The sequence below is a fragment of the Hordeum vulgare genome, chromosome 3H (assembly GCF_904849725.1).
Source record: "Hordeum vulgare subsp. vulgare chromosome 3H, MorexV3_pseudomolecules_assembly, whole genome shotgun sequence".
Lineage (NCBI taxonomy): Eukaryota > Viridiplantae > Streptophyta > Magnoliopsida > Poales > Poaceae > Hordeum > Hordeum vulgare.
In genome coordinates this window covers 501,619,997-501,643,026 of record NC_058520.1, presented here as the reverse complement: position 1 = coordinate 501,643,026, position 23,030 = coordinate 501,619,997, and the positions used below count along the sequence as shown (strand labels likewise).

General features: G+C 44.4%; 1 protein-coding gene and 1 non-coding gene across 5 annotated transcripts; one reads left to right on the top strand and one right to left on the bottom strand.

Moving 5' to 3' along the window:
* The first annotated feature begins 3,784 nt into the window (after positions 1-3,784).
* On the top strand, positions 3,785-3,857 carry TRNAR-CCG. The gene has a single exon. It is a non-coding gene; the product is annotated as a tRNA-Arg (tRNA).
* Positions 3,858-4,248: 391 nt separating this feature from the next.
* Positions 4,249-19,339, bottom strand: LOC123444510. Of its 4 annotated transcripts, XM_045121241.1 has the most exons (9): positions 19,161-19,338; positions 18,937-19,051; positions 17,325-18,361; positions 15,705-15,873; positions 14,294-15,557; positions 14,071-14,174; positions 12,425-13,218; positions 11,957-12,069; positions 4,249-5,345 (listed from the first exon to the last, which is right to left on the bottom strand). In XM_045121241.1, the coding sequence occupies exons 1-9, from the start codon at positions 19,257-19,259 to the stop codon at positions 5,060-5,062; spliced, it is 3,981 nt and encodes a 1,326-aa protein (XP_044977176.1). In that variant the 5' UTR covers positions 19,260-19,338; the 3' UTR covers positions 4,249-5,059. The 4 variants fall into 4 exon arrangements, with proteins under 4 accessions (XP_044977176.1, XP_044977175.1, XP_044977177.1 ...); XM_045121240.1 differs by having other exon boundaries at positions 14,294-15,873; positions 19,161-19,339; XM_045121242.1 differs by lacking the exon at positions 19,161-19,338 and adding an exon at positions 18,599-18,655 and having other exon boundaries at positions 14,294-15,873; positions 18,937-19,028.
* Between the last annotated feature and the right edge of the window lie 3,691 nt (positions 19,340-23,030).

Genomic DNA, 23,030 nt, shown 5'->3' with positions numbered 1-23,030 from the left:
AGCATTCGGCGAGGATGAAGACGGAGCATGCAGCAAGGATGCAGGCTGAGACTGCGTCAAGGATGCGGGCAAAGCAGGACACATGGACGACGTCCGACGAGTGATCCGGCCAAGGCATTCTGTATGCTCGGACACTGATTTTATATTATCATGTTTGAATTGTTGAACTATGATTACTTTACTTTCTTTTAAACTGACGAATGAGACAATCTGTATTATATGATCAACGTGCATAAACTGCATAAATTTGAGGATCAGCGTTTCACGTATGTTGATGTTTGGCTGCCCATATGATGAGCCTGCGGGCTCTGTTTGCGAAAGCGTTCGGACGCCCCCACATGCGTATAGGGAAACGGACTTGTGAAGTACGGTCATAGATGATCTAACTAAGCTGATGGTAAAACTGCACGTGTGACTCTTGCAAGTGTACATTGATATCCTGCCAAAGGAGCGATACGTAGATGAGCCAAGGGACTGATATGGATTATATAAAGAGTGATTTTTCAACATCTTTACACACCGCACATACTTGGCCAGAGTTGGTTGGTTTCAAAGAAGCTTGATTAGATGGAGCGGCTTGGTTTACGAGCTACCGGTGGAAGTCGCGTACGTCTCGATGGAAGCTTGCGAGCAGGATAGGGTAACCTATTTTCCCCTTAAAAAACAAGGATAACACCTTTTTCTCAAAAGAAGAAGTGGCGGGACAGCATCTGCAGGAGCCACCTTAGATCTCACCCATGCATCGCGCGTCTCTCCCCCTCCGTCTAGACCAAAGCAAAACCGCGTTGGTGTGACACGCATCGTGAGCGAGCAAGGAGTGCGGGAAAAAGGCCGGCCGAAAGGGGTGAGCAGTGCACAGGTAGGCAGGCAGATGAGATGGTTGTGCGTTTCCTTCTGGTTTTGGACAAGGCACGCACGCACGTCCTTTTCCTCCTCCTCTCTCCCGTCCCTTTCCGCGGTAGCTGCAGCGGCTGTATCTGCCGTCGTTCGCGGCCATCACCCCGTGTCGTCTTCGCTGCGCGCTCGCCGGACGCGGTGCGATCTGGCCTGATCCGATCCCACCGAGCTGCCGCTAAGGCTTGTTTGTTCGTTTCTTTCCCGTTCCCGTTTCGTAGCGCTTGTAAAACAACTCCATCGGGTAAACGGACCCCCACCCTAAAAAATTGCTCGATGAATGTTTCTTCGTGTTCTAGTATCTACCAGCTGGGTTTTGTTTACGATTATTACCCACGGCCACGAGGATGCACGTTGCTGGTTCGCGCATTGGATCCCAGGAAACCCGAACCCACACGCACATGGTGGCTGTACAAATAAAAAACGCACTTCCTCCCGCATTGATCGGGGCGTGCGGCACATCATGGCCACGGTAGGGCGAGTCCGTACGCTGCAACCGAGAAGAAGCAGCGATGGATAACACCAGGCGGATCGTACGAAAGCAAACAAGTTGGCACCGGCCCGAGCTTAACCGGAACGCAATCCTTTCATCGCGATCCAAAAGTCTTGTGCCTGGCCGCTTGTTATACAATACTAACCCGCCGCCCCACCGGGCGTTGCTTTTGCTTCACACGGAACAAAGCGGAACGCGCAGCGAGGAAAAGGGGGCTCGCTCGTCCACGCCAGCGGCAGCGTTGGCGTGCCGGCGTCCGCGTCGGTTGCGTCACGCACGCATGGCACGCGGCCACGCTCAGATCCCAGCCCACGACGGTCGCCGGCCGGCCGCCCACCCGTGTCTCCGGCCGCGGCGTGGACGGAGGGAACTGCGGGCACGCCATGCCTACCTAATTACCCGGGACCGACCGGGTCTGGCGGTGGTCGGTCGCGCGTCAACGGGGCGGCCGGTGGTGGGTCGAACGGGATGGCCGGGAAAGGCAAGGAAGGGCGTGGCATCGTCTTTCTTTCGGGAAAGGGAAGTGGACGCCGCTCCGCTCGGCACGCGTCGCCTGCCGGTCGTCGCACGTGAGGCGTCGACGTCGAGACGGGACGGCGCTCGCGAGCGCCGCGTGGCCGGCCGGCGGCACGTGGGGGGCGGAGGGGAGGGCGTGGGGATGGATGGATGGATGGATCATGGATGGATGGGCGTGCGCCGGGCGGCGGGCTCGTGCGGTCGTGCTCGCGGCGTGGATGGACGCGGGCGGATGGGCGGTGGGTTCGCTCGCTTTCGCGGCCACGTTTGCTGCGGGGTCGAGGTGTTGGTTGCGACCGTTGCTCTTTGCTGAGGGCCAGTTCCACGAGAGCCTCTAGCTGACGCTCGTGGGCGTACAAAACACGAGATTCCGTGCAGGGCGGGATCTGAATGGGCCGGTCCATTTCCTGGGTTAACAGCGAGACAGTACGGAATTTATCAAAACCTTCGATGCGTCAAGGATTCGAACTCCTACGAAGGATTGTTTGGGATCCTTACCACTTGACCTATTGCACCACAATGTTTAACATGCTGCATGAAGTCAAAATTAAATACAAGAAACACAAATTATTCATCAAAACATTTCCTTTTAATGCAAAAATACATGAAAAAACATTCCCTTATAAAGTAATAATGGACGAAAAATGAAAACAAGAAAAGAGAAAGAGAAAGAAACAGAAGGAAAATAAAGAAAACTATAATACCAGAAATAAATAAATAAAAGAACATGAAAGAACCAGAGAGCAAAACAAAAAAAGGCAACATAAGAAAACATAATAAAACAATTGAAAAAACAGACAAAACATTGAGAAAATCGAAAGAGAAAAACCACAGGAAACAACGGAGGAAGCATCGGACGAGCAAAACACAATCCCGTACCTGGGCCGGCCCAACCGGACGCTCGCTTCAGCGAAGGCTCGACATTCACCCCAAAAAAAGAAAAGCAAAGGCTCGACATTTTGACGTTAACGAGTGTCAAATAGGGTTTGCCCTCCAGTTGTGATGAGGAGTGTGTTTACTTAGGATGGGCTAGCATGAATGCAGTTATCAACTTCGTGGTGTTTGGGCCAGTCATATCTTCAGGACGAATAAGGAAGAGCGAGAATGTGGCCACCCTTTACTCCCTGGCCGACCACCTAACCCATGTGTTGCTTAAAAAACTACTCCCTCCGTTTCTGAACATAACCTTTTAAAGATTTCGTTGAACTAATATAAAGCAAAATAGATGAATGTACATTTTAAAAAAATATATATTATTTGTATATAGTATACATTAAAATCTCTACACGGTTTTATATTTCCGAACAGAGGGAGTAGTAAACTGTGCCTTCCCCACATAGAAAAGGTACACGATCCGATCACTAAAGTAAAAGAGGCCCTGTTATTTGTATACTTTTATTTTCTAGAATTACTTGTTGTAAAAATGAATTACGTGTAGTAAAACAGGTCTCATGAACCGAAGGCGCGCGCGTCGTCATCGCCCTTCCTCCTCGGAGCCGGACAAAATTGATTGTAGCAGATAGTCTGAAAGTCGTCGTGCTAAGGCCTCTAGGACCAGCACAACAGAACAACAACCATCGTAGTTAAAAAATAGCATAGATCCAACATAAAAATATACAAACGTAGACGAACTACGACCATATCAGAACAACCTTGTTATTAAAGAAAAACAATATTTTATCTAAACAACTAATCTTCCCTACAAAAAAAAAACTATCCATTGAAGATTTCATAGCAGTAGTCCTCCGCAAAAAAAAAAGTAAAAATATATAATTTTTTTACAATACAGAACAAATTAAGACCCCTATACTCATATTATTTAGTTACTTAGTCTTATATCTTTTTGCGTTATATCATTGTTTAGTCTAATATTCACAAGATGACCGCGTGGCCTAATGGATAAGGCGCTCGCCTCCGGAGCGGGAGATTCTGGGTTCGAGTCCCAGCGTGGTCGCATTTTTTCCCCTTTTTTCTCATTGCAGTTTTACAATTTATTATACTTTTTCCTTTTCCTCATTGCAGTTTTACAATTTATTATACTTTTTCCTTTTCCTCATTGCAGTTTTACAATTTATTATACTTTTTCCTTTTCCTCATTGCAGTTTTACAATTTATTGCAGGTACAATTTAATACAGGGGTGTAAAATTTACAAGTGTATTTTGCTGGACATGAGTGTTTTCTGGCTGAAAACTAAACCGATGAATGAAGGTCTGTGTTTATTTTACACGTGTATTGTGGAGAAAACGGTATATGCCAAGAAGGGCCTTATCAAAATATTTTGCCGAGAGTCAGAACGTGGGCAGCATACACGTCAGTCAGTACCCAATAGTTGAGATGAGAATCATACGAAATTGATAGGAGCGCTAGAAGCTTATTTCATTATGTTATGATGGAACTTCACCTTCATACATCAGAAGGAACGAGTTACACCCCGCGCTGGGAAAGGACTCTTTTGGACTTTTGCTGCTGTACATCTACCTCTACGGTCAACAAGTTCTAAAAAGTGCTCGGAAGGTGATACCATAAAATTCTGAATCACCTCCAGAAAAAAATTGTTCACAAGAGCATACTCTGCTGTTTCGTGGATCAAGTACCTTACGTCACCTGCCAAAAGAAAAAATCAGATTTGTTGACCAGCGTCGGGGTTGGTGGCTTGTGGCCCATGCAGGCTTTCAGATCAGAACATACCACAGACCCTCTTTGCGACGTTGAAGATATTCGATGTTGAGCTGAACCAGGTCTCATCTACCAAATTTGAAGTACCTCCTTCAATGATCCCAGACATGTAACCACTTTCAAATTTAGCCTTGTTGGCAAAATATTTCTAGTGAACCTTGTATATTCTGATTTCTGCCAAAAGAATTATGCATGAAGAAGCACAATTCTTAGTCTACAGCTTGTGGTTCTGCATTTGAATCTCAAAACTGCCTCAAAAGTTATGCAGAGAAGTCAAGTTCAGCTTCCACAAAGAGAAGAATAAAACATCCTCCTCCATATGCTCTCTGGGCGATAATGTCATCATGTGAGATCATGAGTGCACCCTGCATGCTGAGCAACCCAAAATATCAAGGGCATGCTTTCTTAGTTTCTTAGACCGCGGGAACACCAAGCCAAGAGTCCAAGCAGAAAGCCCACGTGCTGCAATACCTACTGACTCAGCTAAAAAAGGAACGAGCAAAAGATTGATTCTCCTTGCTTAACTGACCGAACCATTCAGAAATCTGACGCGCTTGCAGAACACATGGACCTGATAATGGTCCAGTCTGGCTAGAAACTATTTTATCAAATGTCAACGGAAAGAGACTGAGCAGTGCACCAATGGCAGAAAACTGAACAGGTATGCTCCTTGATCCTGTAAAACTAGTTCCTATTAGCACTGCTAACTTGTTCCTCAGCTCAACTACTGATTCTGTCTCATGACCAACGTCATCAATGAAAAACCTGGAAAATAGAAATCAAGCAATTGTAAATATGTCGATGAAAGGTGAAAACAACTCCAGAAGGTAACACGTAATTGCTAGACTAAATCTATTAACAGAAGCTGGAACAATATGTATGCAATGAACATGCACAAAAGCATATATTCAAAATAAAAAGAAGAGGGGGAAAGAGACTATCACCCTTACACGGCCTCCTAAAGCTAAAAAACATGTCTAGTTGTAAAACTAGAGAGAACATAGAAGGCTAAGAGATCATTTCACCACTAATTCATCAAAGCCGGATGGATGAAGTGGCACCAAGCTTCTGGCATTCCCTGTGACAAAAGAGTGCCAGAAAAACTAAAAGGCAAGCTCTATAGGACGGCAGTTTGACCCGCTATGTTGTATGGGGCTGTGTTGGCCGACTAAAAGGAGACATGTGCATCAGTTAGGTGTGGCGGAGATGCGCATGTTTAGATGGATGTGTGGCCACACAAGGAAAGACCGAATCCGGAATGATGATATCCAAGATAGAGTTGGGGTAGCACCGATTGAAGAGAAGCCGGTCCAACATCATCGGAGATGATTTGGACATATTCAGCGCAGGCCTCCAGAAGCTCCAATGCATAGCAGATGGCCAAAGCATGTTGATAATATCAAAAGAGGCCGGGGTAGATCGAACTACATGGGAGGAGTCCGTACAGATAGATCCGAAGGACTAGAGTATCACCAAAGAACTAGCCATGGACAGGGGATGCGTGGAAGCTTGCTACCCATGTGCCAGAACCATGAGTTGGTCTAGAATCAATGGAGAGAGGTACCTACCGACAGGGGCGAGCAACAGTCTGGTGGCTAGCGCGAGGGGTTCCTCTCGTGTGGCTTCTTGGATAGGAACAAGAGGACTCGATGTCCTCTTCTAGGTCAGCACCCCACATGGGCTTGGGCCCTAAGAGAAAACCTTGATGGGCTTGGGCCCATACCGGTTCAACACTCCCCCTCAAGATGGGTGGTAGATATCTATCATTCCCATCTTGTCACATGCCAAGCTAGAGTCCTTTGTTCCCATCTCTTTGTCAAGCAATCTGCAAACTGCTGCCCGGAGATAACATGAGTAAGGTTGATGATCCCAGCATCAAGTTTCTCCTTAATGAAGAAGCGATCAATTTCTACATGCTTTGTCCTATCATGTTGAACTGGATTATTAGCAATGGCTATAGCTGACTGATTGTCACACCACACCTTCAAGGGCCCCTTCATCAGAAGTTTCAACTCGCTCAGTAGGTACTTCACCCAGAGCATTTCACACAACCCTTGAGATAATGCTCTATATTCAGCTTCTGCTATTGATCTAGACACAACCATATGTTTCTTGCTTCTCCATGACACCAAATTTCCTCCCACAAACACGCAATAGCCAGAAGTTGATCTTCTATCATTTTACAACTGGCCCAATCAGAGTCACTATAGCCATCCACCTCAAGATGTCCACTCTTCGCAAACCACAACCCTTTACCCGAAGTCCCCTTCAAGTATCTTAGAATTCTGTGCACAATATCAAGATGCCCACTCCTTGGTTCATGCATGTATCTGCTCACCACGCCCACGGCATACATAATGTCAGGCCTGGTATGACACAAGTACAATAACCTCCCAACCAGTTTGTGGTAAACTTCCTTATTCACCAGCTCTCCTGATTGTGCCGTCACTTGATAATTTTGTTCAATCGGAGTAGGGGCTGCACGACATCCCACCATGCCCATGTCACTCAAGAGATCTAAGGTGTATTTCCATTGGCACAAAGATATTTCCTTCTTTGTCCTGGCCACTTCAATACCAAGGAAGTGTTTTAGGTTACCCAAATCCTTTACCTCAAACTCCTTGCTTAGACACCCCTTCAATCTCTCTATTTCCTCCTTATCATCTTGAGTGATAATAATGTCATCCACATAAACTGCAAGAATGGTGATCTTCCGATCAAAGTGTCTGTAGAACAGAGTGTGGTCACCGTTACATTGACCATACCCCATACCACGAACAACAAGCCCGAATCTATCAAACCATGCCCTCGGTGATTGCTTCAGTCCATACAAGGATTTCTTCAGTCTGCATAACTTTCCCGTGGTCTCTGAAGTACCAAAACCTGGTGGTATCTCCATGTACACTTCTTCCTTCAACTCACCATGCAAGAAGGCATTCTTGACATCTAGTTGATGCAACTTCAGCACAGGAAACCAATATCCTTACTGTGTTCATCTTTGCCACAGGAGCAAACGTCTCGTCATAATCAATTCCATAAGTTTGACTATATCCTCTGACAACCAATCTGGCCTTGTACCGTTCCACCTTCCCCTCGGGATTCTGCTTCACTGTATAGATCCACTTACAACTCACCGCTTTCTTTTCGGCTGGCAATGTGGTTAGCACCCAAGTCTTGTTTTTCCTCATGCTTCCAACTCTTTTATCATCGCTTCGCACCACTTCGGATCTTGCTTTGCAGCCTTCCAATCCTTTGGGATCGACACAATTTGAAGAGAGGCAACAAACGCTCTATAGGAAGGAGAAAATGCCTCACAAGACACAAAACTTCCAATGTCATGATCATCAAAAACATCTCGTGGTAAAGCCTTCTGTGCCGCTTCACGTGTCCCCTTTCGCAACGCAATAGGCAGTTCCCCTTGCACTGATTGCTCCCCATGCACTTGTGGTTGTCGCCGTGAATATACAAGACGTGTGTCAGATGAGCTATGCACTTGTGGCACTTGTGGCTGTCGTCGAGAGTACACGACGGGAATCTCTTGCCACCGATCTTGAACGGGGAGTTGGAGTTTACCAATCTGATCAATGGAACCCACTGTTGGCTGAACCTGGACCTGCACATCACCATCAGTGAGAGTACCAACCGGAATTGTACCCACAGTTGGCTGGACTTAAACATGTACATCCTCATCAGTGTTAGTGCCCATAGAATCATCTTGAGAACGAGATACAGCCTTCTCCCCCTCTTGACCATCCTGCACAGAGTGCAAGTGGTCAAGCTCCGCAAACAACAGACTTAGGTTTGTCGGTCTACCATAGAATGGCTCTCACTCCCTGAAAGTGACATCCATACTGCATTTCTCAGAGGGGCACCAACATTTGTAACCATGCTGACTCGAAGCATAGCCTAGAAAAACACACTTCACTGCTCACAGATCTAGCTTCCCAACAGAAGATCGGTGATCACGAACAAAGCAGGTACTGCCAAACAACTTTGGGGGAACAACGAACTTATTTTCTCCAAACAGCAATTCACACGGCGATTTCATGCTGAGTATCCTTGAAGGTGTCCGATTGATCAGGTATGTGGCTGTCGTAACTGCTTCACTCCACAAGAACTTGGACACATTCATGGTAAACATCAACGACCGAGCAACCTCAAGAATATGTCGATTCTTCCTTTTTGCCACTCTATTCTGAGGGTAGGTGTCCGGACAAGAAGTCTGATGAAGAATCCCTTGGTTAGACAAGAAGGCTCCAAAGGTGTTGTTCACATACTCTGTGCCATTGTCAGCCCTGATCACCTGCACCTGCACCTTAAACTGATTCTTTACCAAGGTATGAAAATCCTTAAAACAGTTGAACACCTCATCCTTGTGAAATAAATCCAAGTTATACGAGTATAGCAGTCAATAAAGGTAACGAAGTACTTCATTCCATTTACTGACACAACTGGGCTCTTCCATACATCCGAATGAATGAGCATAAAAGGAGATATGCTCCTAAGCCCCTTACTCACATATGTAGCTCTTGTGTGTTTTGCATATTTGCAAGCATCACATGTCACCTTGCCCTTGCCTATTCCACACATAACATTCGAAAATATTCTACTCATCTTGTCAAACGAGACATGGCCCATCCTACAGTGATGGATCATCACCTACTTCTCCTTGTCCTCCATGGTCGCAACACAAACCAAGTCTGACTGCACCCCCTGATCCATATACCAAAGCCCCCTACCCCTGGTGCCAGTCCCAACCGTCTTTCTCGTCTGTCAGTCCTGAATCTGGCAAGCGAATATGTTAAGGATCACACGACAGTCTATTTGATCAATGATAGCACTGAAAGAGACCAAATTGACAGGAAAAGCTGGCACATGTAAAACTGAGGATAGGGAGATGGTCGAAGTGCACTTTACTGTACCAACCCCAATGACGAGCTGTTTTGTGCCATCAACAGTTTGTATAGTGCCCGTGTGAGAAGGAGGGTGCTTATTGTAAGACTCGAACACGCAGGAGTTGCCCGCAACATGCCTAGATGCTCCAGAGTCTAGAACCCATTCTGGACCATTCTCATTAGCATCAAGAGATGCCTTTCCCGGGGTTATCTTCATTAGTGGAGGTCTAGTGAGCACAGTCTCCATAGCAAGCATTCAAGCCTGCAGTGCAGTTTGGAGCTGTGATATGAAAGCATGAAGCTCCTCCAACTCAGCCCTCAACTTAACGGTCTGAGCAACCTTCTCACGTGTCGCCCCCTCGCCTGTTTCCTGGCCAGCCTGGATTTCCTCCACCTTCCTCTTGAGGCTTACCAATTCCTCCCTGAGCCTCTCAAACTCGGCTACAGTCATGTTGTATTCCTTCTCTGACCCTGCACTGGCCTTCTCTGCACTGTCCTCACCACTCTTCTTTGGCTCCACATCACCCCTTCTCATGTCATCATTCCCTAGATACTCCATGACTGCATGGTGAGCACCAGCCGCACTCATCTACTCCAGAACAACAGCTTTCTTGGCGCTGCCAGCAGCACCATCTGCCCCTGCCAAACGTGCCTCGATGGTCACGAGACGGCATCCCTTGCTGACCTCCTGCTCCATTAGGAAGAGCCTCTCCTTGAGCATGAGGCTCTCCCTCTCAAGCCCCTCTCCTCTACAATCAGCAGCAGCAGCTCCAACACACAACACCTCGTCCACTTTCAGCAGCAGCAAAACCAACAACTCAGTAGCAGCTCTAGTAGTTGCCCCCTTCACCTTCAGCAAACAACAGCAGCACAACACCAACAATTCCTCCTTCCTCTCCAAACAGCAGCCCCTTCTTCCTCCTAGACACAGCAAGGCAGCAGTAGCAATTCAGCACAGCACTGCACAGCAGCCGCCTCCTCTTCCGCAAACTACAGCAGAAGCAGCAACTCTAGCAGCAAACCACCAACACAAGTGGTAGCACTAGCAGCAACAGCAGCTGCAATCTTCTCCTTGGGCAATCAGTAGCAGCCCACTCCAGATGCACCAGCAGGCATCAGCAGCTGTCCTTCTTCCCCCTCTACCGCTCCTCCTCTGCTCCTCCTCTTTCCCGCAGTTCCACCAGCAGCAGCCAGCACAAGCAGCCTCCACTCGGCCTGGTCTGCAACTCTAGCAGCACGCACGCATGGACGCAGCTCCTGCGCTGCCCCCTGCGTCTCCCGCTCACACGCGCAGCCTCTCCGCACCACGAGCTCGTCGCGCTTGCTGCCGGCTCTGATCTGCGGTGCCGCCTTGCCAGACCCCGCCACCTCGCCGGCCAGCGCTGCCGCCTTCACCTCAGGTCCTGCCGTCCAGGCCTCTGATACCATGTAGAATCGAGGGAGAGAGGTACCTACCGACGGGGGCGAGCAGCAGTCAGGTGGCTAGCGCGAGGGGTTCCTCTCGTGTGGCTTCTTGGATGGGAACGGGAGGACTGGATGTCCCCTTCTAGATCAGCACCCCACATGGGCTTGGGCCCTAAGAGATAAGCTTGATTGGCTTGGGCCCATACCGGTTCAACAGTTGGTCACCTCTAGCCTACCCCAACTTGTTTGGGACTAAAGGCTTTGTTGTTGTTGTTGTTGCTGTTAATAGACTCATTTAAAGAACATATAATCATGGCCTCGCCGATGGTCGGTAGCCCTCGTGGCGCTGACGTTCGCCGAAGCCGGCAACGACCAAGCCGCACGAGCTTCCCATCAACGCTCTGGATTATCCCCTCTCTTTGACCGATTTTGACTAGATCCTTTAGTAAGAGATGAGAGAGACGATGGGCCCCACCTGTAAGGCACTGATTTTTCTTTATTTTTTAACTGGAGATGTAAGGAGGGGCAAAGGGTTCCAGAAAAATGTCCCTCTAACAGTCAAACGTCTTTGATCAGATGGAATCATGACGGAAGGGCAAAAGCATTAGAGAACCAAAGTGGCTTGGGCAGGACTCGGTATTTTTGGAAACTAGGAGCAAAACTGCTAAGTGAGACACAACTAAGGGCATGAAATTAATTATCCCTTTTTTATTTGATATTTTAGACTTCTGTACACTTACTATTCCTAAAAGGCACAAGGGTAAACCACATATTAAGTTGAGTGTCTTGCTACCATATTAAATTGTTCGTCCCCGAAACCTCATACCTTTACCCTTTGTGGCTAACAAATAAAGAGATTAAATGCAGGAAAAGGTAGACAGACTGAGCTAGGGGAACTACAGGAATACATAGGTACATGACTAGTATCTCTTACTAAAATCCTGTAACATCAAATAGAAACAACACATTTCCCCGTAAAGAACATGAATTAAAAAAATGAAGGCAGTACATATTGCACAACTGTGAAAGTAATTTCTAAGCATTCATATTTAAAAGCAGAAGGTAAATGGCACAAACCTTCCAAGCTGGCTAACAAGTACCAAGAGAGCAGCTGAATACTCCTCACATGTGCATGATTCCAAAATCTTCAGAAGACGAACAACAACATTTTTGTATGTCCACTCGCAGCTCTAAAACACAAACATGAATAGTCAGCCTATAATGAGACAGATGATGTGTACAATTGCACAGCAGATATTAGATTGCTACTAATAATAAGAAGAATAGATTTAACTTGAGCAAAGTTCATCAAAAAAGCCGTCATGCTAGAAAGGACGATGTTTAGTTCTTTTGAAATGACTCTGATTTGACAGGGAAGCTAAAAGTAAAAACTATTAAACTAATACTATCCAACTATGAAATAAGTTGCCCTAGTACATGAAAATGTGTCGTCTAGCAGTCAATATTGTTCACATGTTAGATAATTTCAAATAATAAACCATCAAGATAAACTGAAATAAAATAAGATCACAAAGTTGATCATACCATGTAGCTCCCAAACAACTCAATCAGAGATATTATCTCAGCAAAATAGCACAAGTCTCTCCCTGCAGGATAATTGGGACCCTCAGTAAGTTTTGCTTGCTTGGAGATATTGCAAGATTCGCCACAATTGATTTCCAGTCCACTTGGTCCCGAATGAGAACTTTGCCTTGTAATAGTTTCATTTGAATTGGCGTTATTGTTCCATGACAGAGCACATAAATCTAACTCATTGAGCAGAGAAGAGATAAAAACATCTATAGACACTGTATCCACATCAAACACACAATGTGTACATGATGGGAAAGTTGTTGGTCTATTGGACTGAATATAAGACGACACAAGGCATGAAGAAGTGTCTGTGCTCTCAAGAAGCAGGACAACCAACCGTATAGTTGTCATGAGAAGGTCACAGCTCTTCAGAAAGCGCAACTTATCACCACATACGGAACCAAAGACATGGAGAGCTAACATGGTCCAAGAAAGGTTTAATTTGCCCATCTGAAGAACTCTGTACGAAACCTCTAAAACAACATCCAGCCTCTCCACTTTAACACATATTGAAGCCAAAAGGATGCAAGCAGAGATAAACTGATTTACAGTCGCAGGCTTGGTGGATACTTGTATACCAGTTTCATCATCTAGGTGGCAATAATTGATTGCATCAGAATTCTTAACTCCCATTTTATCACAAACCATAACTTCTTTGTTCATGAGAAAATCCTCAATTAAGGAGACAAGGACATCCAGATGATTGCCTTTAAGGAAGCCCAATCTCGTTTCCATGTAAGGTTTCACTGCAAGAAAAATAATGGAAATTTCAAATAATGCCTGAAAACGCGATTCAGAAGCTATTTGTACAACATACAATGACTAGTTCGGTACAGCCATAATTGCATGTGGTGCAGCTCAAGTATAAAATAAGTTAATAACAATGAATGATGAAGACAACCAAGGCATGGAGTAGTTTCTTATAGAAAAAGAAAGCTAAATCGCTCCCCCAGAAGAAAAATACTCACAAACTGAACTTGACAAATAACCTACAAGCACTTCAGAAGAAAACTACTTGTCATATCACAATCTAAACTTGATGAATAATCTCAAATACTGCCATCAAAGAATTTCAATTAACGCGTGAGAATATAAAATGATATTGGTAGAAGTAGAAGTAACACTGTGTAACTTTATGAGAGATGATAGACAAATAAGAGCAGTGTTTAAAAGGCTACCAATGGTATATAAAACTGTAGCATTTAACAAGTTTCTGCCTAGTGGAACAGCATCAAAGTCAAAAATTACAAATCTAATGGAATTCCATTTTTTTGCGGTACTTTAGTTGATTTTACTCTTAACTGGTTCTAAACTCTCCCAAAGGAACCAAAGGTTTGCACAAAGTTCTTGCACAGCATAACCACATCAAAGTTGCAAACCCAGTTATTTATTACTCCCTCCATCCCAAAATTCTTGTCTTAGGTTTGTTTAGAAATGAATGTATCTAAATACTAAAGCGTGACTAGATACATTCATATCTAGACAAATCTAAGACAAGAATTTTGGGACGGAGGGAGTATTTGTTTGCACAAAAGGGGGAAGGGAAATAATTAAGCGATGAAAAAACTGAAATATCAAAAGCCTAACCATCATCATACCAGTCATGGAAAAAGCCGACGAAGCAAAGTATAGATCAACAGGTTCTGTTGTTAATTTATGAACATCCCACAACAAAAGGGAAAAAATGAGGGGAATCTTCTCTCTGCATAAGAAAAGAGACGTGTTACTTTTTTGCAATATGAATGCTCGTTTGAGTAATGGAAGAGCATGTAACTGCTAAAATGAATAGATAAGCAGTCAGCTCGATGCAAGCAGACTTACTCTGGAAGCAGCAATGGTTCGGTTGATACTCTTTCTAGTAATGGACCATCAACATAAATATCCTCAGAAAGTTTACTAGCTTCAGAAATCAGGGCATCCCAATAGCGAAGTATCTTTATTAGGCTGCTTCTTTTCAAACTAGAAACTCCAACAAAGTCAATAGTGTTGTTTCCGGCTCCATGACAACGACCAATCACACTATTTGAGGTCAAATTGATTGACCCAGCTACTTGTGCTTTACTTGTTCCAACATTACTTTGCAGTTCAAGATCTGATGATGCATCAGACATTTGATTTAGCCTGCTTTTATTAGGTGCCGAATGCAAACTTGCATTTGCATGGCCTCTGCAGCTACTTTCTGAGAACTGTGGTCCCGTAGAATTTCCCAAATCGATAGCGACAGAAACTAACGAATTTGAGGCCACATTTCCACCTGAAACACTGACCGATCTGGCTGTAACTGACCCATCAACCAAGTTGGCGTTGTAAGGATCATTATCTACTGTATTAGATTTATTATTGTGTACACACAGCTCCTTAACACTGCCACCATGTCCAGTTCTACTACAGGATGATTGAAACTTAGCATTCTGAGATAATTTCTGAACTTCCGACAAACTGCCATCGGACCTTGATGCAGAACAATCTCTATCATATATATCGTTGCCATCAGCCAAATGCGGAGACATAGGCCTTCTAGCTATAGTGGGTAGAACAATGGGCACATCTGGTGAAAGAGGTCTCTCTATTGCCTTTCTGTACTTCTCCTCGTCAGCATCATTGTCCAAATTCAGCAACTTCAAGCAGTCCCCTTCGATCAATTTCTCAAAAGAGAACAATGAAGCAAATTTGCTGCTTGCGCAAGCATTTGCTGCTCCAGGAGACAATACTTTAGCACAGCCACTCAAGGATTTATCAACGGCCACATGACATTTCCTGGTATGATTTTGCAAACCCTCTTTGGTTATACATGGGATGATGATATTTTGTTGCTGCGGACATGAACGATCATCACTGAATGCCAAATAATCATTTGCAGCGGCATCATGTGAAAGTGATTCTACAGAATTTTTTGTCCTTTTTCTCTTCCTACCACCATTAGGCATTTGATCTGCAACTCTTGTACCACGAGGCAGTGATGACTTCAATGCCTTCTGTCGAGATGAATGACCAGAAATCTCCAGCAGCGCTCTATCTCGTTTCCTTGTACTGCAGTCTTTAGGGGGTAACTCTGAACCTGTCGAGTTCTGGTTCTTTCTGGTACCTGTTGATAAGACAAATAGGCTTTCCTTACCCTGAGAGCCCGTGAACTTTTTATCAGATATGGATGTGGGACGTGAAGATCTGTGGTGATTTTTCGACTCTGTTCTGAGAGCAGTACCAATAGGAGGCTCCAATTCAGAACTAGTACCTGAGATTGGTCTTGTGCAGCTTTCTCTAGGCAACTGATATGAAGTGTACTCTCTTGGGGCAGAAGTAAAAGGAATAATCCCAGCTTGTAACTCGAAATATGGGGCAGCAACTGGATTATGAGGACGAAGAGTGCGTTCCAAGTCATGTACCTCCGGTTGACGCTTCAACTGCCAAGATGATCAATGATAACGTCAGTTCATACAGAAGTAGGCACGAGAGAAAATTCTAAGCAAATGTTAAAACTGAAAAGTAGGTGCATACTAATAAAATTCAGCAGCTGGTCAAAAGAATATTAATGGCATCTACATGTAAAAAACACTAGCAAGTGCACACCATTTGGTCTAGATATACCAATTGCACCTCTTGTGACATCAAAAATAAAATCCACTTTAGTCTTTGTATCAAAATGTACTTGGACTTACGTTTTGGATTATAGATTTTGCACAGCTCATATGAGACGTATCGCATCCAACTCGTCCTTTTTATACTGGTATCTCTATCTCTACTACTACTTAAAAAGAATGTAAGGTTCGATGTCTCACTTTTCTTCCCGCCACCTCTTCGTCCAACCTTCCCCGTATGATAATCAATCACCTTATTTACTTGCCATCCGAACCAATTCCACTTTAATTTACTTACCAAACTTCTCATCAAAATATAAGGTAAATCACTGGCAGGAATTGATAAACATTTATTGACACAATGGCATTAATATGGGCACGTAAATAACAAGCTAACGCACTAGAATATTTATATCCCGTTGCAACGCACCAGCATTGTTCTAGTAGAGGTATATAATAGATAAAAATTTATCATGAATAACCACAGGGAAGCATGGTAACAAGTTCTGAGTGTTTGTATTATGATTCAAATTCTCTTAACTATGCACTGCAGTGTGAAATTGGCAACATAAACAGCATTGATATTCAATGGATTTTTCTAAATAGAAATTAATTCAAATAATTAACATTTAAGTATCAAACTGGCACAAAATGATAACAATATTCAATATATCTATTGTTAAAACTATCATAAAATAAGATTCTTTTCAGTACTCCGTTAACATGTTAATATAGAATGGGAAAAGTTAGAACTAGTAGATCGAACATCTAAAATGATATCAAATTCAAGAATAGATGAGCTAACATTTTCTTGCCGTACTACAAACCCCTTCACTGTTAACTTCCACCGATTCTTCGATGTGAACACATGAAGATTGGCAAAAGCAGTACTGCAATGTCACGATTTGAAAACGGTACTACGTCCGATCCAGAATGCAGGTCCTTTTAGCATTTGCACCAGTAAAAAAACCTAAGTTTGACGATCTATAATGATAAAAAACTAGCATCCAAAACATTGAAGTGATATTACTAGATTTTTCGTTAAGTCTATTTTTACAATCTGAGCAGACTATTAGAAAAAAATAATACACCATGAAGACAATTTTGCAAAAATATTTACATATCTGTATGAAGAAATTCTCTGTTTGCAGTAGTGAGCTATTGTACGTTGAATTTGAAATTATACACTACCATGAAACGTTTGAGCATCAAATTCTACTTAACTAACTTCCTTCATAGAGCTCATGACACTGATAAATAGCTATCAGGGTACATACCTTTTTCATTGCATGAACACCTTGAACACCACCAGCAAGATAGTCATCAAGCATGTTAAACCGATTCAGCGGCTGCATCCAGTCCTGTTTTAGGAGCTCAATCTCTTTTCTTATCAATGATTTCTCCAACTTTGATTCATTTTTCACATGCTTTACTTGATCTTTCTTCCGCTTCAGCTTCTCTTTGAGAAGTTTTATGTTAGCACTTTCAGTAGCTACATCAATATGTTGTATACCATGTTTGCCAAGAGAAACCATATCCCTAGTAGCACTAAAATCATCAGACTTCCTCTGTAAACATTCACTACGTTTTCTCTCTTCTTCCAACTTCTGTAACAGGTGGTCTGCGCGGTTTTTCTCAGACACAGCATTCTTTCTTTGAGCCTCAATGCTAACTTGTAAGCTTTCATTCAGTTTCTTCTGTTCCTCTAACTGTGCAATTAAATGGTTAGAATGGCTCTTCTCTTCCGTTGCCTTTTTCCTCTCAACCTCAATTAGCTTTTTGTTCTTCTCTGCTAACACTTTTTCAGAATCAGCACATTTCTTTTCTCTGGCAGCCTTCTGCTTCTCTGCTTCGGCCTTTTTATGTGCCTCCCCTGTCTTCTGAATCTGAGCAGACAACTGCGCCCTGGTTTCATTGACTTCAGTCCTCAATTTTTCACATGATGCCTTCAAATCATTGGCTATTTTTCTTTCTGTATCAGCAAGCCTTTTGTACTCTTCAGACTTATGTGTTTCAGACTTCAAAATTTTTTGCGCTTCTATAGCCTTGCTCTTTGCTTCTTCGGCCTTTTTCTTCTCAGAATCCTTTTTCAACTTTTCTTCTCCTAAAACCTGTTTGAGTCTTCTATTTTCTTCCTCCAACTCAGAGATGCGCAAGAGCTCGTCACTATTTTTGCTGGAATTATGTTTTTGATGCAAGGCTGAGTTCTCTGCCTTCAGTTCAATTACCTCTTTCTCTAATATATCTCTGGCATCAGACTCGGTATCCCTAGCTGCTTCTGCTGAATCAGCTCGGAGACGCTCCTCCTTGCACACTGATCATTCAGAAAGCATAAAGAACAACCTATTAGTGCATGATGTACATACCAAAAGGTTCAAAGATTAAGTGGTAAAGCCATGTAGAAACAAGAACGCCTTATGGATTGATCGTAACAGAAGTCTTAAGTATTTGAATTTCTAGCTACATGCAACATGGACAAGGTCTATATTACAGATGAAATAGTGGATGTTATCAGAGAGTATAAGAAAGCATTAAGAGAAAATAAACATACTTTGGAAGGCTCATCTTCTTTGGGATAGACACCTTCTGTTAAATTCCTGGTAGCATGCTACTAGCATGCCATTTGAATTTAGAGCATTAGATACCTCAGAAGAACAATCTTCTAATGCATGAAGGGTTTTGTTTTCTCTAGATGAAGAAAAGGATTTCATTATAAGATCAATCAGTAGCTCAACATATAGCAAGCTAAAGTGTGACAACCCAAAATTTAGTTTTGTTCTTGTTCATCTTGCAAAGTGAGCGTTCCAACACACTCCACCTAGCTAGGATCATAATGCGGAAGGAATCAACCAGATCAGCAGACCATGAACGAGTTAGAGAACTCCGTACCTTCGCCAAGAGCTGATTTCTCATTCCGCACCTTGTCGATCTCGCTGTTCAGGAGCTTCACCGCCTCGCGCAGCACCGCCCGGCTCTTCTCAATCTGCTGGTACTTCTTCCACAGCTAGGAACCAAAGAAGAAGAAAAAAAAAAACGTCAGAATCGAGCGAACGAACCGGAAACAGAACGCGTCGCAAAGAGTCCAGGAGAGGGGGGGGGGGGGGTCTGGTTACCTTCGCGCAGCAGGGATTGGGGCCGCCGGCGACACCGGCGGTGGCAGCGAGGGGCGGGGTTTCGTGCGAGGAGTCGTTCTCCGCCGTCTCCGCCGCCATTCCGGCGTGATTTGTGGGGAGGGTGGGGTTTAGGGTTTGTGCGGCGCGCCGAGAGCTTCCACCTTCTAATGCCCAGAGAAGGCCGGCGACGGGAATCGACTACCTCGTGCGCGGCACGTGCGGTAGCGACAAGAGACGAGGCGGTGTTTTTTTTTTCTCTTTCGAGAGAATTCCCTTTTACGCCTTTTGGTTCAAAGGATTCAAACGAAATTTTGGAGGATTTTAAGTTGTTTGATTCTTAGGATTATAAGTAATATACTCCCTTCGTAAACTAATATAAAAACATGATCTAAACATTTTTATATTAGTTTACAGAGGGGTAGCGATCTAAACGTTTTTATATTAGTTTACGAAGGGAGTAATTTGTACTCCCTCCATTCCTAAATATAAGTCTTTGTAGAGATTTCACTAGTGGACTACATACGGATGTATATAGACATACTTTAGAGTATAGATTTAATCATTTTGCTCTGTATGTAGACCCTTAGTGAAATCGCTTAAAAGACTTATATTTAGGAACGGAGGGAGGATAATTTTCTTCTCTTATAGTTCATATGTAGAAATTTAATAGATAATTTTTCATCCACTCTAACCTCATACGAAGAATTTTGTGTTTCTTTTGGGCACAATCAAACATCCATATTGATCATATAATATTGAAGATGACATGCCACTTAATTTCTGTGTTTTGTCTATTGCTATGTTTTACAAATCATGTATTAACTCAAATAGTCACTTAAACGCAGAGTATCGTTCACTCTAGCTATCAAAACAAGATATTTCTGCTTTATCAACTACCAACCATAATTAGCACACTTAAATGCAGAGTATGTGTTGGGGCATAGTTTATGCCTAAGTAATTTTGATGATTGGTGACAGTACCGCAAAGGACTAACCGTGCGTGTGATTAAGATTTCAGATAACACATGTCAACGGCACAAGACGACTCGCCCCCTCGTTCGTGAAACAGAAGACCGGCGTTCTCTACGATTCTCTTTATTTGAGTCATAGGAAAGCCGTACTATTAAGAGGGGAACCGTAGTGGAAAGGTTTGGGTGAAATCAATCTTTGCACGCGCACACTTCACATATTTTCCCTTACCAGCTTCTTTGGAGTGGCTCCCGCCTTTGTGTTTCCTTCTTCTTTGCAAATGGTCCCCCGGCGGTAGTACCGCTGGGCCAAGCGGTAGTACCGCTGGCCCTGGCGGTAGTACCGCTAGCCCTAGCGGTAGTACCGCTGGACTGCTAGCGGTAGTACCGCTGCAACCAGCGGTAGTACCGCCCCTGTTCAGCGGTAGTACCGCTTCAGGAGCTTAGTACCGCCTGCCTAGTGGTTGTTCGTGGACGGACCCTTTTGCGAAGACTTTCTTGGCGGTGGTAGTTCTTATGCACTACCAGGGGGCCAGCGGTGGTACCGCTCCAGCCAGCGGTAGTACCGCTGCAGCCAGCGGTAGTACCGTTGGAGTGCGAGCGGTAGTACCGCTGCACCCAGCGATAGTACCGCTAGTCTCGGGCAGAGAGTAGGAAAACGGTTGAATCCCCCCCCCCACTATATAAAGGGTTCTTCTAGCTGTGGAACCTTATCTCTTCCTCTCCCAAGCTCCATTGTTGCGCCCTAAGCTCAAAAGTGTCCGATCTCTCTCCCTAGCCAATCAAACTTGTTGATTCTTTAGGGATTGGTTGAGAAGGCCTAGATCCACACTTCCACCAAGAGAAAAGTTGATTCCCCCACCAATCCCTTGTGAATCTTGTTACTCTTGGGTGTTTGAGCATCCTAGACGGTTGAGGTCACCTCGAAGCCACATTCCATTGTGGTGAAGCTTCGTGGTCTTGTTGGGAGCCTCCAAGCTTTGTGTGGAGTTTGCCCCAACCTTGTTTGTAAAGGTTCGGTCGCCGCCTTCAAGGGCACCTATAGTGGAATCACGGTACCTTGCATTGTGCGAGGGCCTGAGGAGAATACGGTGGCCTTAGTGGCTTATTGGGGAGCATTGTGCCTCCACACCGCTCCAACGGAGACGTACTTCCTGTCAAAGGGAAGGAACTTCGGTAACACATCCTCGTCTCCATCGGTTCCACTTGTGGTTATCTCTAACATTTACTTTGTGTATGCTTATGTTGTCGTTTATCTCTTACTTGTCTTAGTAACTCTCGTTATTAGCTTCATTAGGGTTCACCCCATTGTTGTATTATTTGTGAACCCATATGTTGTTTACCTTAACTTGTTAAGAGTAATTAAAAAGTGGTCATTGCCTATTCACCCCCCCCCTCTAGTCAACCATATCGATCCTTTCAATTGGTATCAGAGCCACGTCTCTTTATTAAGGGTTTAACCACCCGAAGAGTATGGAAGGCGAAGAGGGAATTAACCATGGGCAGCCCGAGGCCATGGACTTGACTTCGGTCACAAGGGACGACTTGAATACGGCTATGGCCGCCCTCAAGACGTCCTTGACGAACGAAGTCAAGACCATGCTTAAAGAGTTAATTGAGGGATTTAAAAGTTATCCCAAACCGGCTATAGTGGTTAAACCCATCGTCACCGATTCGGAGGCCAACTCCTCTAAGGAAGCGGCTAAAGGTATGCGACCTTCCTCATCTCACGAAAAGGATGGGACTGGAACATATGCCTCAGTTCCACCCCCCATGGCCTATGAAGGATCCGTTCCCGCACCGCGTCTTAATCCTGTTGGTCCTCCTCCTAAGCTTGTAAAAGGTGACTTTGCTAACTGGGTATTTTCTATTAAGTCTCATTTGAATCACAGCTCAACAAACTTGTGTAGAATCATCGAGCAAGGATATTATCCCCATGATCCAAGCAACCTCACTCCAAGAAAAGATGCAAACAATCAATACAATCACTCCGCTTTGTTTATTCTCCAGTCCGCAGTGCCACCTGAAGATCTTCCTCACTTGCGTCCCTTCACATTGGCCAAGGATTGCTGGGAGCATATTATGGTGTTGTACAAGGGAAGCTCAAGCATTCAACGATCCAACTATAAAGTGATACTTGATAAGGCCGATGAGTTTGTGATGAAGGAAGACGAGGACCCTCGTGATCTCTATCGGAGGGTGACTGCTATTGCTGTGGCACTCAAGGATCATGGGAGCAAGGATGTGGATGATACATGGGTCAAGCGCAAGTTTCTCAAAGCCATCATGCCTTTCAACAAAGCCATGTCATCTGTCATCCGTCAGCGGCCAGACTTCCACTCCTTGTCTTCCAGTGAGGTGTTGGATGAATTCATTGCAATGTCAATCATGAACGAAACAGCCGACAATGCACTTGCTCGTGTTCGCTCAAAGACAACTTCACCCAACCTTGCGTTGAAAGCAAAAGCAATGCCTGAAGAAGAAGAAGAAGAAGATGATGAAGAGGAGAGCTGCCCTGAAGACACAAAGTATGCCTATCATGAGCACATGGCTCTTGCATCAAGGCAATTCTGGGGCAACAAGAGGAACTCAGGACCCACCTTCACCAAGAACAACTCGAGTGGATTCAAACCCAAACAACGAGTAAGGACATGTTATAACTGTGGTAACGTGAGTCACTTCGTGGCCGAATGTCCCTATGAGAAAAGGGAAGACAACGGGGCAAGCTCATTCGCAAAGACAAAACCAAATCATTTCCAATCAAGAACAACTTTGTGAGGAAACCCCACCCAAAAGGGATGGTGGCCCTTGAAGAGTACCCTTCCGATGATGATGATGATGATGATACAGTGGCAACGGCAACTGTTGCTATTGCCACTACCTCTCCCCAGAAGGTGTCTCT

What these genes read in the sequence shown, in the direction of transcription:
- LOC123444510 (XM_045121240.1), bottom strand. Translation starts at nt 19,259, where the DNA reads ATGGCGGCGGAGACGGCGGAGAACGACTCCTCGCACGAAACCCCGCCC. An exon ending in GTGTTCATGCAATGAAAAAG is followed by an intron (nt 15,874 to 17,324) that starts GTATGTACCCTG and finishes TCATCTTGGCAG; the next exon opens with TTGAAGCGTCAACCGGAGGT. An exon ending in CTTGTTAGCCAGCTTGGAAG is followed by an intron (nt 5,346 to 11,956) that starts GTTTGTGCCATT and finishes TCTATTTTCCAG; the next exon opens with GTTTTTCATTGATGACGTTG.